Here is a 14227-nt window from a genome sequence, read left to right as displayed (position 1 = left end):
CACTCGAACGCGTTCGTGTAAAGAATCTCAGCTGAGACGCGCTACTTGTGAACTTTGAACTCATGTCATTTCTTCATTCAGGAACATACATCCTGAGAGCGCTATACTTAGAAAAGAGCCCCATAACCGGGAAGCACAGTACGGCTTCCAGTTTCTACGCGTAAAGAGAATGAAATAACTATCCATTACCGCAGATTTCGCACATTTCGCAGCGCAGTGTCCATTCTGCAAGCTGCAAAGATACCGAACAAAACTGTGCTGTACACACGGCATAATTTCAGACGATAGCCCCCTTACTACGGCTCTGAAACATGGTGACCCCCATCACCATCAACAATACATGAGCAGCAGCCACGCTTCTGCTTCTTTACTGCACCACATTGCACGCACACAGCGCAGGACGGCGCCTAAACCTGGCGAGATAATGGCGAGAGCGCAGCGTACCGATTACCGCGAGACGGCGCAGCGCTCTCTGGGATGCCATTTGCATGTTTCTGAAAATCCTGCTGTTCCATTTCTGTTTGTTTTTTGTGCCATTGTTTACAACACAGAATTTCTGTGTAGCCGGTGCCGGATGTTGATCACAGTGCTTGCCTATGGAGTGCAGAGTAGGTCACACACTGCACGCTCTTTACTGTTTAAAAGCTCACCAAAATATAAATGCGCTTTCTCGTGGAAAAACCTGCACATTCAACCACGTCTTTCTTTGGCCGCGGCTTAGTAAGAATGTGTTCCTGTACGCTTCCAACTTTGCTTTAGGCTACCCTCACAATGCCATTTCTCGCCTGAGGGGAATGGTGGAGTTCGAGGTTGGGAAGATGAGAAGCGCTAAAGTCAAACAGATAAACGCCCCACTTTTTTGTTGGATTTTTCGGAACAGTCCAAGGCCGGTTCTGTTTGGCCGATAACTTTTCCTTTTGGCGCCTGGCAGACAAGACGTCATGAAGCGCTGAACTAAAGCATTACGACGGATTACCATAAACTACTTGGATTGCAAAATATAGTGTTTTACAGCGAGAGCTGTTAAGCGCCCGTTCCTGCGTTTCGCGTCATCATCGTAGTATTAGTAGTAGCAGTAGTATGTCGTAGTAGTCGGTGGCGTAGCCGGTGGGTGCGTCGCCATGAGAACCATTCGGAGAGTGGTTAGCGTCGAAGGACAAAAAGTACTGCGGACAAATCTCTAGCCGGAGGATGGTTACCGTGGAAGGATGAGGGTGTGCCGAGAGCTCAAGGAGGCGCAACTGGAGAATGGTGATCAAGGGAACTGTCCGGAAGGTGTTAACCGTGAAAGGAGGAGGGTATAACGTCGAGAGCGTAGGAAGGCGTTAGCGGATAGATAGATATAGAGATAGATCTTTATTTCAGACAACAAGGTCTCGCATACAGGGGCAAAAGGCAGATGCACTCTGCCTGACGGGGCCCAAGCACCCGAAACAATGCTCAGGACAAGCGGCAAAAGAAAAAAAACATAATTATACAAGGTAAAACTAGGAGGAAGCTGCATGCTCTTGCAATTACATAATTATAAAGTAAATATTTACAAGGCACATCACAATAAGAAAAACATGAAAATTCACAGAGTTGACGGAAAACAAGGACATCAAGAATTTCTGCGTGAACAACCCTTTAATTATTCGGACGAGAAAGGAGGTAAGCTTTAGCATTTCTATTGAAAGACTTTTGAGAAACAGATTTCTGAATAATTTCTATGGCCTGTGTATGTTTATTTAGAAGACTGGGAATTAAATATGAAAGCATTTCGGTTCCATAGTTAGTCCTTACAAATGGTACTCTGTAACTGACGTGTCTTAGTTTATAAGGCACGTCACTACTAGAGTTTAATTGAACATATTTAGTGGGATGATGTTTGAAATCGTTAAACACATAAGAAAGCAGTTTCAACTCAAATAATTCATTGACATTTAGAATAGAATGCTTAGAGAAGTACAAACCTGTATGATCATTGTATGCAAGGTTTTCTACGTATCGTATTGCTTTCTTCTGTAATGTTATCAGCCTCGTGAGGTTAGTTTTCGTTGCAGATCCCCAAACAAGTAAACAATAATGAAGATGTGATTGAATTAGGGTATAATATAATTGCCACTTCAGCCATTTCTGAACAAGGTCTCGAAGTTTATGCAATACACATAATGACCTTGACATGCTGGCATGAATCTTATCAATATACAGGGTCCAACTCAAGTGTTCTTCAAAGATTATGCCTAAAAATTTGTAGGAAGAAACACGCTCAATTAACCTATTTTTGAATGTAAGCCTAATTTCACTGTTATCAGGCTTGTTACGTGCCTTAAATACAATAGGCTTTGTTTTATTAACATTTAACTCTAGTTTATTTATATTCAACCATAAAGACAATTCTTGTAACCATGCATTTGCCTCAGCCTGAATATTACTAAGACGCATGCCAGAAAAAAATACACTGGTATCATCTGCATATAAAATTATTGTGGGAGTTCGAGGGATGGCTATTATATCATTGATATAAAGAATGAAAAATATTGGACCCAAAATAGACCCTTGTGGAACACCGTATATTAATTGGCCAGGTTGTGATTGGTGACTATTCAAACATGTATACTGCACGCTACCGGAAAGATAAGTACGGATCAGATTTAAGGCAACTCCTCGAATACCATAAAACGGCAGCTTAAAAAATAAAATGTCATGTTTAACTGAATCAAATGCCTTCCTGAAATCTAAAAAAAGTCCAACTGTGAACTGTTTGTCATCCATATTAGAAAATATTTTTCCTTTATACTAAGCAATGCCATTTCTGTTGACTTCTTCTCACGAAATCCAAACTGTTCGTTAACAAAAATTTGTCTGTCGTCAAAGAACTTACACAGTCTGATTTTGATCAAATATTCCAGTAGTTTAGAAAACAAAGGGAGTACAGATATAGGTCTGTAGTTGTTTATATTGTCATAAGGGCCACCTTTGAGCAAAACAACCACTCTGGCAATTTTCATACCATCTGGAAAAATACCTTGAACTAACGCGTTGTTACATATATGCTGCAAGGGCAAGCTAATTAGATCGGCAACAGCAGTAATAGGCTCGGCCTTAATTTCATCTGCGCCTGCCGCAGTGGATTTGTCTAGGCTTCTAAGGAATGTGAATACTTCATGTTCACTGCAAGGATTCAAGAATATGGAACTACCAATTGGAGAGGCAATATACTGAGCAATTTCATGATTTCTATCCTGCTTCTGAGATGATTCGCCAGAGGATAGGAAATGAGCATAATGGCTGGTGGATAATGGATGGTGGTCACCACAGGAAACATCCGGAAGTTGGCTGCCATGGGAGGAGGAGGGCGTGGCGAGAGCGTATAAATCGCCAACCCAAGGATGGCTACCGTAGAAGGAGGAGGGTACGGCGAAAATGTAAGAAGGCGTAAAAAACAGCGCAGTGTCGACGGACAACAACGAAGAAAAAACTTCTTCAAGAACTTCTTCAAGAATTTATTCAACTCACTCAGTTTTCGGTTCTTCTGTAAGAAGGCGCGACCGGTGGGTGGTTTTCACGGAAAGCAACCGGAAGGTGGTTACCGTGTAAGGAGGAAGGTATAGCGAGAGCATAAGTTAGAAGCGGACGCTGGCGAGCTGAACAGCAACACAAAAGAACAGCAAGAGCGCCAACGTGAGTCAACCGATCCACTGGACATAGTGAGGCGACATGCCGAAGCTAAGCGGCGAGGACCTTGCCAAACGGGACGCGGAAAAAGATGAAGAGCGACAAAGAAGAGAAGAATTACGAAGACGCCGGAGGAACATGGGCAGTCGAGAGGCGTGTACAAGTGGCTTCAGAGATCGCCGAAAGGAGGGAACGGCGACTCGAATCTCAACGAGCGGCTCAGGCGGCTTATCGAAATAGGAAAGCCGAGGATGGCTCTAGGAACATTTGGGTGAAACTATAATTTTCAAGCATATTAAAAAGTTAAACAAAGGTAAACAAATCTAAACAATGCAAAATTTGCTGGCGCACCTAAGTCGCATTTAGTTTAACCAAGTAAATCGGGGGACAACTTTTTTTTAGAGTATGGATGCTTTTGTTCCTATTCCTACCAATCTCAGCCTAACATATTACCGAAATCACGACAAAAATGAAAACGAAAGGGACGCAAATTGCGGTACGAAAGGTAGCCGTATACCTAAATTTTTTTTTTTTTCGAAGTGCCTCCAGTTGGATTCCAAGCCGCGCTGGCGCGAACACAGTAGACTGTTCGATTGATTCCGTAGACCCCTTGGGCATCACCGCAAGCATGAAAACTGTTTCTAGCTGGTATTTCTAAACATGAACCTCAACTGGTCCAACACGCCGTGGTGCCTCACTGGCTTTGGCTGCTGATCCCAATTCCATGGATCCGATTCTGCAATCGGCGGCCGTGTTTCAATGGAGGAGAATTAAAAGAACGCCCGTGTGTTTTGCGATCTCACTTCACGTTCAGGAACCTAAATTAGTCCGAAACCCTCCACTACGGCGCCCCATGTGGCGCTTCGGAACTTAAAACCCCACAATTCAGAATTCCGTTGCCGCAGCAAGTGCGCTTGAAGGTTAGGTGGACATAATTAATGGCGTTACAGAGACCTCGCCCCTGGAAAGATTGCAAGTCGTCGCATTTCCAAGACCTCGTGGTCCTTTAAGGGGCGCTGGTAGTTACAGCACAGGTGGCAACACGCGTCGGCTTCGCACTGGTGCAGAGGAAAGGGCCTCGAACATTAATCATCGACCTAGGTGATCCTTCATGCCTGTTATAAACATTGTCCGCGTGCTCATCGGTCTACACCTGTAGACGGGGCTCGACGGTTCGAAGGACAGCAAGCTGCTTCGAAATCTGCAAATCAACGGGCGTTCGGTGCTATAGGGCACAAAAAGCACAAGACCAGTCGGTCACGGATGCTTCCTGCCACCGCATAAAAACTCGATAATGCAACCGAACGCTTCGCTAACGGCAAAAAAAAAAACGTGACGAACGCCACGCTAAGCACGCATATACAGCCTGCTGAAAAACAATTCAAAGAAAGCAGCAATAAGCTGCGTCTGTTACGAGTCTAAGAATGTGCTTTGCTGATCCTGCAAAGCATTTCGCGCTGTCGCCTACTTTAGACGACTGAGTAGACGGCATTTGTTTATTATAGCTCCGTAATCTTCTTATATTTTCTTAAGTTGCACTATATACACCCCACGCCAGAGTCGCGTTATACCCATGTCCACAGTGTCCTCTGAAATTCTAGTTGTGCACTTGTGGGCTCTGCCACGAAATTTCTGCTGAAGCGGCTTTTGTAGGTCCAATTATACGTTGGTCTGCTATAGTGTAAAGGTGCTAACGATGGCTTTGGTGAAATAATTTTTTAGATTGAGTGCTGCCATTTATACGTTGGTCTGCTATAGTGTAAAGGGGCTAACGGTCCCTGTCGAAAAATACGACAAAGCTGGTCCCAAAATTGAACAATTTTTTGTCGGCCTGTCATTACGACACATTTTTTTTTCTTGCATTGCAATGTTATCTGCTGTTGCGACAGAACTGGCTCTGCCGTTATGACAGGAGTCTGCTTTATACTACTGAAAATCCTGTTGTTACCACAAGAATTTCTGTTGTCAGGTCCCAAATTGCTACAGAAAAATCTGTTGTGACAAAAGAAAATTTTCTGTCGTGGTCTAGGGGCTTCTTCCGCCTCGGCTGCGGAAGGTGGTTGGTTCGAAACCCACCGCAGGCTACCCATCGGTAAAAATGGGTACAAGCGTCCCCCGGCTCGGCGCCCGGCTTCCTCAGGGGTGTGTGCTTGGAAAAGGCTCCGCAAACCCCGCTGCACCCTACGAGGGGCAAAACCAGTTTCGAACACTCAGCCTGGAAAGGTGGTTCATGATTCAGATGAGAGATTCAGTTGATCTTCAGGTTTCACCAGTTCGATGAGGTTTAAATGAGCTCGCTCTACGAGAGTTCAGCAGATGAGAAGAAGTCCCAGTCTTCGAAGAGAGTTCGGCATGCTGCGCCATCAGAAAAAAAAATGAGGACACAAGTTGGACTTCTACCGCACGAGGCGGATTAAGGGTTGCTTGACGACGGAACTTATCTCTTATCCGTCAAGGCAACATTTTGGTCAAGGGCCCTTTTCCCAAGCATCTCACCCTAGAAGAGCCGAGCACCAGGCCGGGGGAAATCTTGTACCTATTAAAAAACCGGTGGGTACCCCGCGGCACTGGGGATCGAACCGAGCACCTTCCGAATGTGAGGCCAATGCTCTACCACAAGGCCACGCTTCGCTAAACAGAAAATTTTCTGTTGTCTTTTTCGATAGGCGTGGCTTTGGTGAAATTGTTTATGGTTTATGTGGAGGGGGTTACCGCCACAAAGCGACTCAGGTTATGAGGGACGCCGTAGTGAAGCGCTCCGGAAATTTCGCCCACCTGGGTTCTTTAACGTGCTCTGATATCGCACATCACACGGGTCTCTAGGATTTCGCCTCCAGAGAAATTAGCCCGCCGCGGCCGGGATCGAACCCGCCTCTTTCGGGTCAGCAGCTGAACACCATAACCACTGAGACACCGCGGCAGCTGGCATTGGTCAATTCATTTTCTAGATTGGTCGCACCAATTAATATTTAAACCACTCAGTACATTTCCGGCGCTAACTAGCGCCCTTTTGGGCAGCTTCGGCTAAGTAAGCTGTTGCTCTACGTTACGGCTATAACGCGATTTTCACAGGGCAGTGCGCTTTACAAAGCGGTGGATTACTGCGACTTTTTGCGTTTAATAGCGCTCCTGTCGTCATCAGCACTGCATACATTGTAATGGCTCCCTTTTCGCGTCTAACGAAGACACAAGCAAAGAAGAAAAGCAATCAAGAAAAGGAATACCATTAAGTGCAGTGCATTAAACATGAACGCGCACCGTCGTGGCTGAGCGATGCTGAATGAATGAATGAACCTCGAATAAATTTACCGGTTTATCGAAAATGCGTACTTGCTTTTCATCTGTATTTCTTATTTCCACGCATTTCTACCGGGCCAGCTGGCCCTCTGCGAGCAGCTCCCGTTACAACTACATTATTCGACAGATTGCCCGATGCGTGCACGTCTTATTAAAGGTGTGCGTGAGAGCGAATGTCTGCAATACTCTCGCAGAAACGGTCTAAGTTGTTCTTTTCAGGTTTTGCTACGCAATATCATGCTTCACTGAAAATCGCAAAGTGCAGCCGACAGGGGTCTAAGCTGCGCTCCGCAATATAGATTCCCTGGCTTGCTTTTATTTTTTTATTTGCTTAGAGCTATCGATTGCGAGTCCCTGAAGTCTGCCAGCAGGCTTACAGCGCGCGCTTATATAGGCAGCCGGAATATAGTAGAATGGATTGCCTGAGGAATACGCGAGAAAAACAACCGCTCGATAAAACAAAGCGAGTTGACACCAAAAAAAAAAAAGGCGAGTTAAAACGCAAGGAGTGGAAGGGCGCTGAAAAATAGGAAATTCTGGAGGAAGGTGCTATCCCGCATTGGGCACAGAAACGCCCTCTAGATTTTACAGCATATAACTACAAAATCGTTTGGATCTTTCAGAAGACAGGAGTCTACACAAGTTATAGAAATGAAAATGAAGGCGGTGATGTTAACAAAGTGGAAGATAGCAAAGTGGGATACCAAACTACCGCGATTTAATTATGTACACGGTGATATCAGGAAGAGGAAATGCACATGATCATGGTACGTAAGGTAGAGAAAAGGTGACCGATGGTCTTTTAGAGGAGCGGAAGGGATTAGCAGAGCTAGTTAGCGTAGCAGGGGGCGGCAAATAATCAGGTTGGCGGACGAGAATAGGAACTCTGCGGGGGTAAAGTGGCCGCAGCTGACATATAGGACACGGTTAATTTGAGGAATATGGAAGCGGACATGTCATTCAGTGAACGCATCCTTGTTAATGATGATGCGCTTCGATAGATCGTCATTGTCGATGCCAAGCCACGATGGTCCACTAGTGACATTGCGCGGCAGTGTACTGGTTGTGCATCCCTGATGACGGCTGAAATAACGGTGCAAGAGAACAACAGTACAAAGAAGCATAGTGACTTGCGGCATGTCACGTCCATTTAGCACTGACAGTAACGTGGTCAGATTTCGTTGTAGTGAAGTTAAAAGGATTCCGTAACCTTTTTGTTGCACCACCGTTTTCTTGCAGCCATGAATGGTCCTCACTGTATCATAGACGTACCGCCTTTGCCAAAAGTAAACATGAAGCAGGGTTCGCTTCTCAGGCCTGTAGTCGCGCCCTTGCAACACTCCCACAAACCAAAAGGCTTCGAAAGGCGAGGACAACGGTTCTACTTACTCTAAAAAGATTAAAAAGATGTATTTAAGCAACAAATCCCTCCGCCTGGCAACTCTTGGCACAGACGGTACCAGTATTTGGTACTCACAGCAGCTAATCCAGCCGCTACCGCACACATAACAAAATTTTAATCGCCATCGCTTGTAGCCGATGCGGCTGAAAGAATCTTCAACTCCGAGCGGGATCTGAACCGACGGCAGCGCGAACTGATCAACTTCGCTTCTGGCTGCCACTCGGCCGTCGACGCAGTTGTTTTTTTTTTTTGTTATTGCTTGGGAAAACTACTGAGAAATAAAAAAAAACACGAACATACTCTAGCCTCAAATCACTCAGCTGCATAATACAAACGAGCCGTACCACCTATTTTTCCACCAACACGAATCTCAAAACTCCGGCAGGCACTCAAACAGGCATAAGGATAGGATACCCTCTCAGGAGGCCATCTGTGATGGACTCTCGAGCTGTACTTTGGATACCGTCATCTTCGTCATCGTTCATTCGCTCGTTCTGCCCCGTGAACGTTTGCGAAGACCACTAAGAGGAAAACAATACAGCAGGCCTTCACTCCACTGAAGGCTACTAATGCAGAGTAGCAGTGTGGTGACATCTTGCGCGAGATTAACTGTTCGACGTGCTGCGAAACGATGCGCTTCGTGCGAGCATTAGACGAATTTGCGCTACTTTAGCTGACTGCGCCTAGTGCCTCTATACATTATGCAATGTTTGGTACGTTAAAGGCAAAGTTTTCGGCTGACACCACCTGCGTAGCAGCATCTGCTGAAAACTGCGGTGAAGGGTTATTATGTTTGTCATATTTTGTTTTTAATTTTATTTACTTTCCAATGGTGTCATGCGTTTCAGGCGAGCACGGTCAGGCGGTTGTAAAGGAACAGGAACGCTGCCGTTGGCACAAGCGTATTTATAGACATTTTCTTAACGCGACGAGTCAACCACACACAAATACTATCACACACGAATATAACGAAAGAGCGCATTACGAGTACGTGCGTTCGCGGACAAGGAATGATCGAAGAAACATTATTAACAATGAATTTACGCAAATGGATCTCCCTTCTCCGGGAAACTGATGTCGAAGGCCCGCTCTCCAGGCCCAGCCGATCAGCTTAAGCTGAAAGGAGGGCGTGTAGAGCACGAGCGAGGGATGGTGGTGGTGGTGAAAAGCATTTATTCATCTATATGTACAGAGAGGTGCTCGGGGAGAGCCCTCTAGTGGGTTTCGACCCTTACAATAGAAGGCGGAGTCTCTCATTCCGGGACCCCGTTGGTCCTGACCGCTGAGCAGGTCCGCCGAACCCAGGCCTGTTCGGCCGATAGTTCCTGGCAGCCGAGCAGAGCCGCCTCCCAGTCCTCGTGGGTAGGGGAAGGAGTAATCGGTGGAGAGAAGGATTTTGCCTGCATGCCCTAACCATGTGAAAGGTGTCGACCACCTCCCCACAAAATGAGTAGAGGCCGTCAAAAGAAGTGTCAAAGTGCTTGAGAACCACCGGGCGCAGCAGGGTGTTTGTAAAGAGCCTAAGGAGAGTTCGTTCGCCAGATTTACCCGGTCCCTTCATAGGAACCGGGAAGCGCCGGTGTTCGGCTCGATAGCGGTCAGTAATGTCTTTAAAAGATAGAAGAGGGCTGTGGTCTGGGTTAAGGTCCTCCCAAGGAACGCCTGGTGCCCGGTAAGTGAGTGTGCGGGCTGCCTCATGGGCGGCTTCGTTACCTGGCATGCCTTGGTGGCCGGGGACCCACATGATTGAGGGATGAGTTGGATCGCAGTCGCGAGTACTGTGGTGAAGAATTTAGTGAGCAAGTGGAGTGATCCAACCGAACTCAAAGTTTCGACAAGCTCCGCGAGAGTCTGTGAGGATGAAGGCTGCGAGGGCGATCGCTACCTCCTCCGCATGAGTTGAGCTAGGCGCTCTGAACGAGAGGCCGTCCACCTGTTTTCCCTCGTGTATGACTGCAGCCGTGTACGAATCCCCCCTGGAGTGGTACGGGACTGCAATGTCGACACAGAAGACGTGTTTCTTTGAGCCATAGTGGCGGTGCAGGGCATCCGCCCGCACCTGGCGCTGGCCATTATGGTCCTCCTTGTTCATCTTAGTCGGAAGGGGTCGAACGTAGAAGGCGTGTCTCCACAGTTCGGGCACTCGAACCCGTTTCATCGTATGGTGGTCGTGTTTGATATGTAACTGGTCCAAGAGGCGGCGACCGGACACGGTCTGAGCGAGACGCGTGTATTCGTTAACGACATACGCCTCGCGAAGTTCCCAATAGGTGTTCATCATCCCCAACGCGTGCAGTCGCGCGTTGGATGTGGAGATCGGGAGGCCGAGGGCTCTCTTGAAAATTTTTCGGAGTACAACCTCCAAGAAATCTTCGTTATGTTTCCGTAAGCGGAGGTAAGGAGTAAGGAGTCGAGTACAGTACTCGACTAGTCACGAAGGCATGGGCGAGCCGCACCGCATCCCTACTTCGCTACCCTCCTCCAATGTTGGAAACGCGGCGAACCATTCGGCACACCTGGTCGCCGACATTGCGGAGTTTGGCAAGGGTCATGTCCGCCTTGCAATGCTGATTAATGAAGAGAGAGAGTATTAGCAGCTCCTGCGCTTCGAGGATGGGGCCGCTGGCGAGAGAAAGCTGAACGGAGATTTTGCATTTCGGAGAATGTCGAATATGCACAAATTCAGACTTGGGCGGGGAGCACTGGAGGCCGCAGTACGTAGCGTAGTGGTCTACTGTGCTCGCCGCTGCTTGCAGGCGTTTCTCTATCTCTCCTATGTTTCCCGTAGTAGCCCAGATGGTGATGTCATCGGCGTACAGTGCATGCTGAACACCGCCGACACCCGCCAGCTGTGCCGGGATGTGCATCATGGCAATAATAAAGTGAAGCGGGGACAACACAGCGCCTTGTGGTGTGCCCCGCGTTCCCATTTCAAACGGGTAGTAATCGGTCTCTTGTATGCGTATATAAGCCAAGCGGTCTGTTAAGAAATGTTTGATGCCGTTGAATGTACGAGGACCGCAGTTGGTCTCGCTAAGATGTTTTAATATGACGCCGTGCTTAACATTGTCAAACGCACCCTTCAGATCGAGTGCTAGGACTATCTTGTCATTGTGTGGGTGTTCTATGGGTTCGAGAACCTCGCGATGAAGCTGTAAAAGTATGTCGTGTGCTGAATTACGAGGTCGGAAGCCGATCATGGTGTCGGCGAAGGTGTTCTTGTTCTCGAGATATTCCGAGAGGCGGTCAGGGACCATCGTTTCCATCAGTTTCCCTACGCATGAAGTGAGGATGATGGGCCGGAGGTTGTCTGTGTTTACCGGTTTCCCCGCCTTCGGGATAAAGGTTACCAATGATGTCTTCCAATCGTGTGGCAATGAAGTGTCCCCGATCCAAATGGTGTTAATATATTCAGCTAGGGTTTCGTATGCCCGATCGGGGAGGTTTGCCAACAGTTTGACTGTGACCTTATCCCTCCCGGGCGCCGTCCCCCTGCGCATTGTGGCAACAGCCGCGCGAAGGTCGTGAAGCTGGAAAAGCTGATCCAGTTCCGGATTATCGCTGCCTGCATACGAATAATCCTGCCCGCGCGGATATTGATCCTGACTCAGGTATTGTGAGCATAAGACGTTCGCTAGGTGCCCTGTGTTTCCTTGAAAATTTTGTATCGCGCGAGTGAGGTGTTTCTGGGTTTCCAGCGTGTTTGTGTATAGGGTCTATGAGACTCCTAAAGAGCCGCCAAGTGTTGCAGCTCGACATCTGTCTTGCTGCGCTGTTGCATCTATCTACCCAGTTATTGTCAGCGAGCTGGGCAGCATACTCGGCAGCTTGCTGGGTGAGGTCAGAGATGCGAGCGCGGAGATTACGATTGTGTTTCTGCCGCCGCCATCGTTTAGTGAGGCTGCGGCGAGCTTCCCAGAGGTGTATCAGGTGGTTATCCACGTCCAATGCACGCTCCGTAAGCTGGATCTGCTTTTCGTGTGAACGGAGTGTTTGCATGAGTCCGTGTGCCCAAGTTGAGTAGTCTTGCTCCAAGAGAGAAGTTACTGGGAGCGCCTGGCGGAAAGCATTCCAGTCGGGAAGTTTGGCTTGTGCAAGGGGGCGATGTAAGGGTCGAGTGTGGATGACAGTGTTCAGTATGCAGTGGTCGCTACCGAGGGTGTCCTCAGTGCTGATCCACTCTGCGTGTCGGATGTGTTTCGTGAGGGTAAGGTAGGGGCAGATGTCCCGAGTGACGTAATTCCCTACACGTGTCGGGTGGGGGAGGCTACGAGCGTGTGCTCGAATGCAACACAAAACTCATCGCAATAGAATGCGCTCTGCAAGTTTTGAAAGGATAAAAATTTGGCAACGTTTTCAGGAAGTCTCTTTTTGGATATCTCGTGAGGATACTGTGCATTCATAAGCCTATAAAATTTACCTCTCGCACGGTGCCTTTGGCATAAATCTTTGATTTCCTCATTGCGCTTCGCTGCGGATAAACTTAGCGACAGTTTTAATGGCGATGTTGTTGTAATGTTTTTGTAATGATGATAATCGAACCGGCGATCTATGTACCCCCAATTCCATGTCTTTACGAATCTTCATATGAACACTGCGGCTCATCAGTTTGTCGTGTAGTGTTCGGGGTGGGGGTTTGGTTTGAGGAAAGGAAATGACGCAGTACATATCTCGGTGGAGACCCGAACCGCGCCGTAAGGGAAGGGCTAAAAGGAGGGAGTGAAAGAAGAAAAGAAGAAAGAGGTGCCGTAGTGGAGGGCTCCGGAATAAGTTCGACCATCTGGGTATATATAACGTGCACTGACAGCGTACAGCACACGGGTGCACGTTAGTGCACGTTAAAGATCCTCGCATCGATTTCGCGTTTCGCGCAGCAAAAACTTCTGTTAAGTTAGAGTCTAGCACGCGGCAGGGATTTGAACCGGTGACCTATGTTAGGTGTGTTACCGCTCGATATTCGATTGCTGCCTCAGCGTCGGCCAATTTTTTTTATTATTCCCCGCATCGCACATGCACTTTTGTAGATAAGCGTACAGGTTTTTCCAATGGTTCTTGTGTCGTAGTATTCCTGCCAATGCGATGACAAAGTGAGAAATTTGCCCCAGTTTTTTCTTCGGGAAGTTAAGCCGTTTCACCAGTAACAATTTACAAAATATTGGTGAAAAGGAACAAAAGGAATGGGTTGGATGTGCGGGAAACCTTCGGAAATATAGACTCGTCACAGAAAACGACCCAGCACAGGGCTGACACGGGGAATGCATCAAGCCGCAAAAAATTTTATCCTTATCACAAGCCAGGAATGGCGCCTGATCTGTGAGCACGCCCAGCCTGGATGTTACGGAAAGGCCGCTTCACAGTTTCAATACCCTTGCTGCAGACTAACACTTTCTTTATGCGGTTACAAAGCCGAGCGACAGATTACCTACAAAATTGTTCAGAAGCAGTGGACATAGTCGAATTCCCCGAGTCAAAGTACAATGTCTTTTCTTCCCCGAGTCCATTGGCTTGGGGAAAGGAGAGTGGGAATTGAAAGCAAGACATTAACATGGGCAGCAAATACTAATTTCCACGAAGCCTTCTCGAGAAGAACAGAAAGAGGGGAGGGCGGGGCGAGAATGGGATGCAATGGCTGACATGTTCCCCTGATTCCGCGGGGAACGCCTCAACGAGAGGCGAGCCGCCGATTCGATGCCGGTGTCTGTGAAGCAGACAGCTCGTCCCAAAATCTTCCGGCTGAATTATGTATAGCTCTGTCCTCGTGTCTCCGTGGGGACGGATAAAAAAGAAGATAAAGTACATGAACGTTGCTATCTAACACTGCCAGACGGAGAGAAAGGCGCAGGAAAGAGCACCCCGTCCACACGGGCGTAA

At 47.6% G+C, this 14227-nt stretch overlaps 1 protein-coding gene across 2 annotated transcripts in view; it reads right to left on the bottom strand.

Moving 5' to 3' along the window:
* Positions 1-14227, bottom strand: part of LOC144094560 (uncharacterized) — a 126400-nt gene that overhangs the window by 99774 nt on the left and 12399 nt on the right. Inside the window, exon 2 of one of the 2 annotated variants that reach the window (XM_077628478.1) lies at positions 5734-5838. The exons of the other annotated variant lie outside the window; for it this stretch is intronic. Coding sequence (XP_077484604.1) covers positions 5734-5838 — 105 coding nt within the window. The remainder of the gene's footprint in view (positions 1-5733; positions 5839-14227) is intronic. 2 annotated transcript variants of the gene reach the window in all.

This window comes from Amblyomma americanum, chromosome 6 (assembly GCF_052857255.1).
Source record: "Amblyomma americanum isolate KBUSLIRL-KWMA chromosome 6, ASM5285725v1, whole genome shotgun sequence".
In the NCBI taxonomy this organism is placed as follows: Eukaryota; Metazoa; Arthropoda; class Arachnida; order Ixodida; family Ixodidae; genus Amblyomma; species Amblyomma americanum.
Note: the sequence above shows the minus strand (reverse complement) of the source record. Positions and strands in the feature narration are given on the sequence as shown.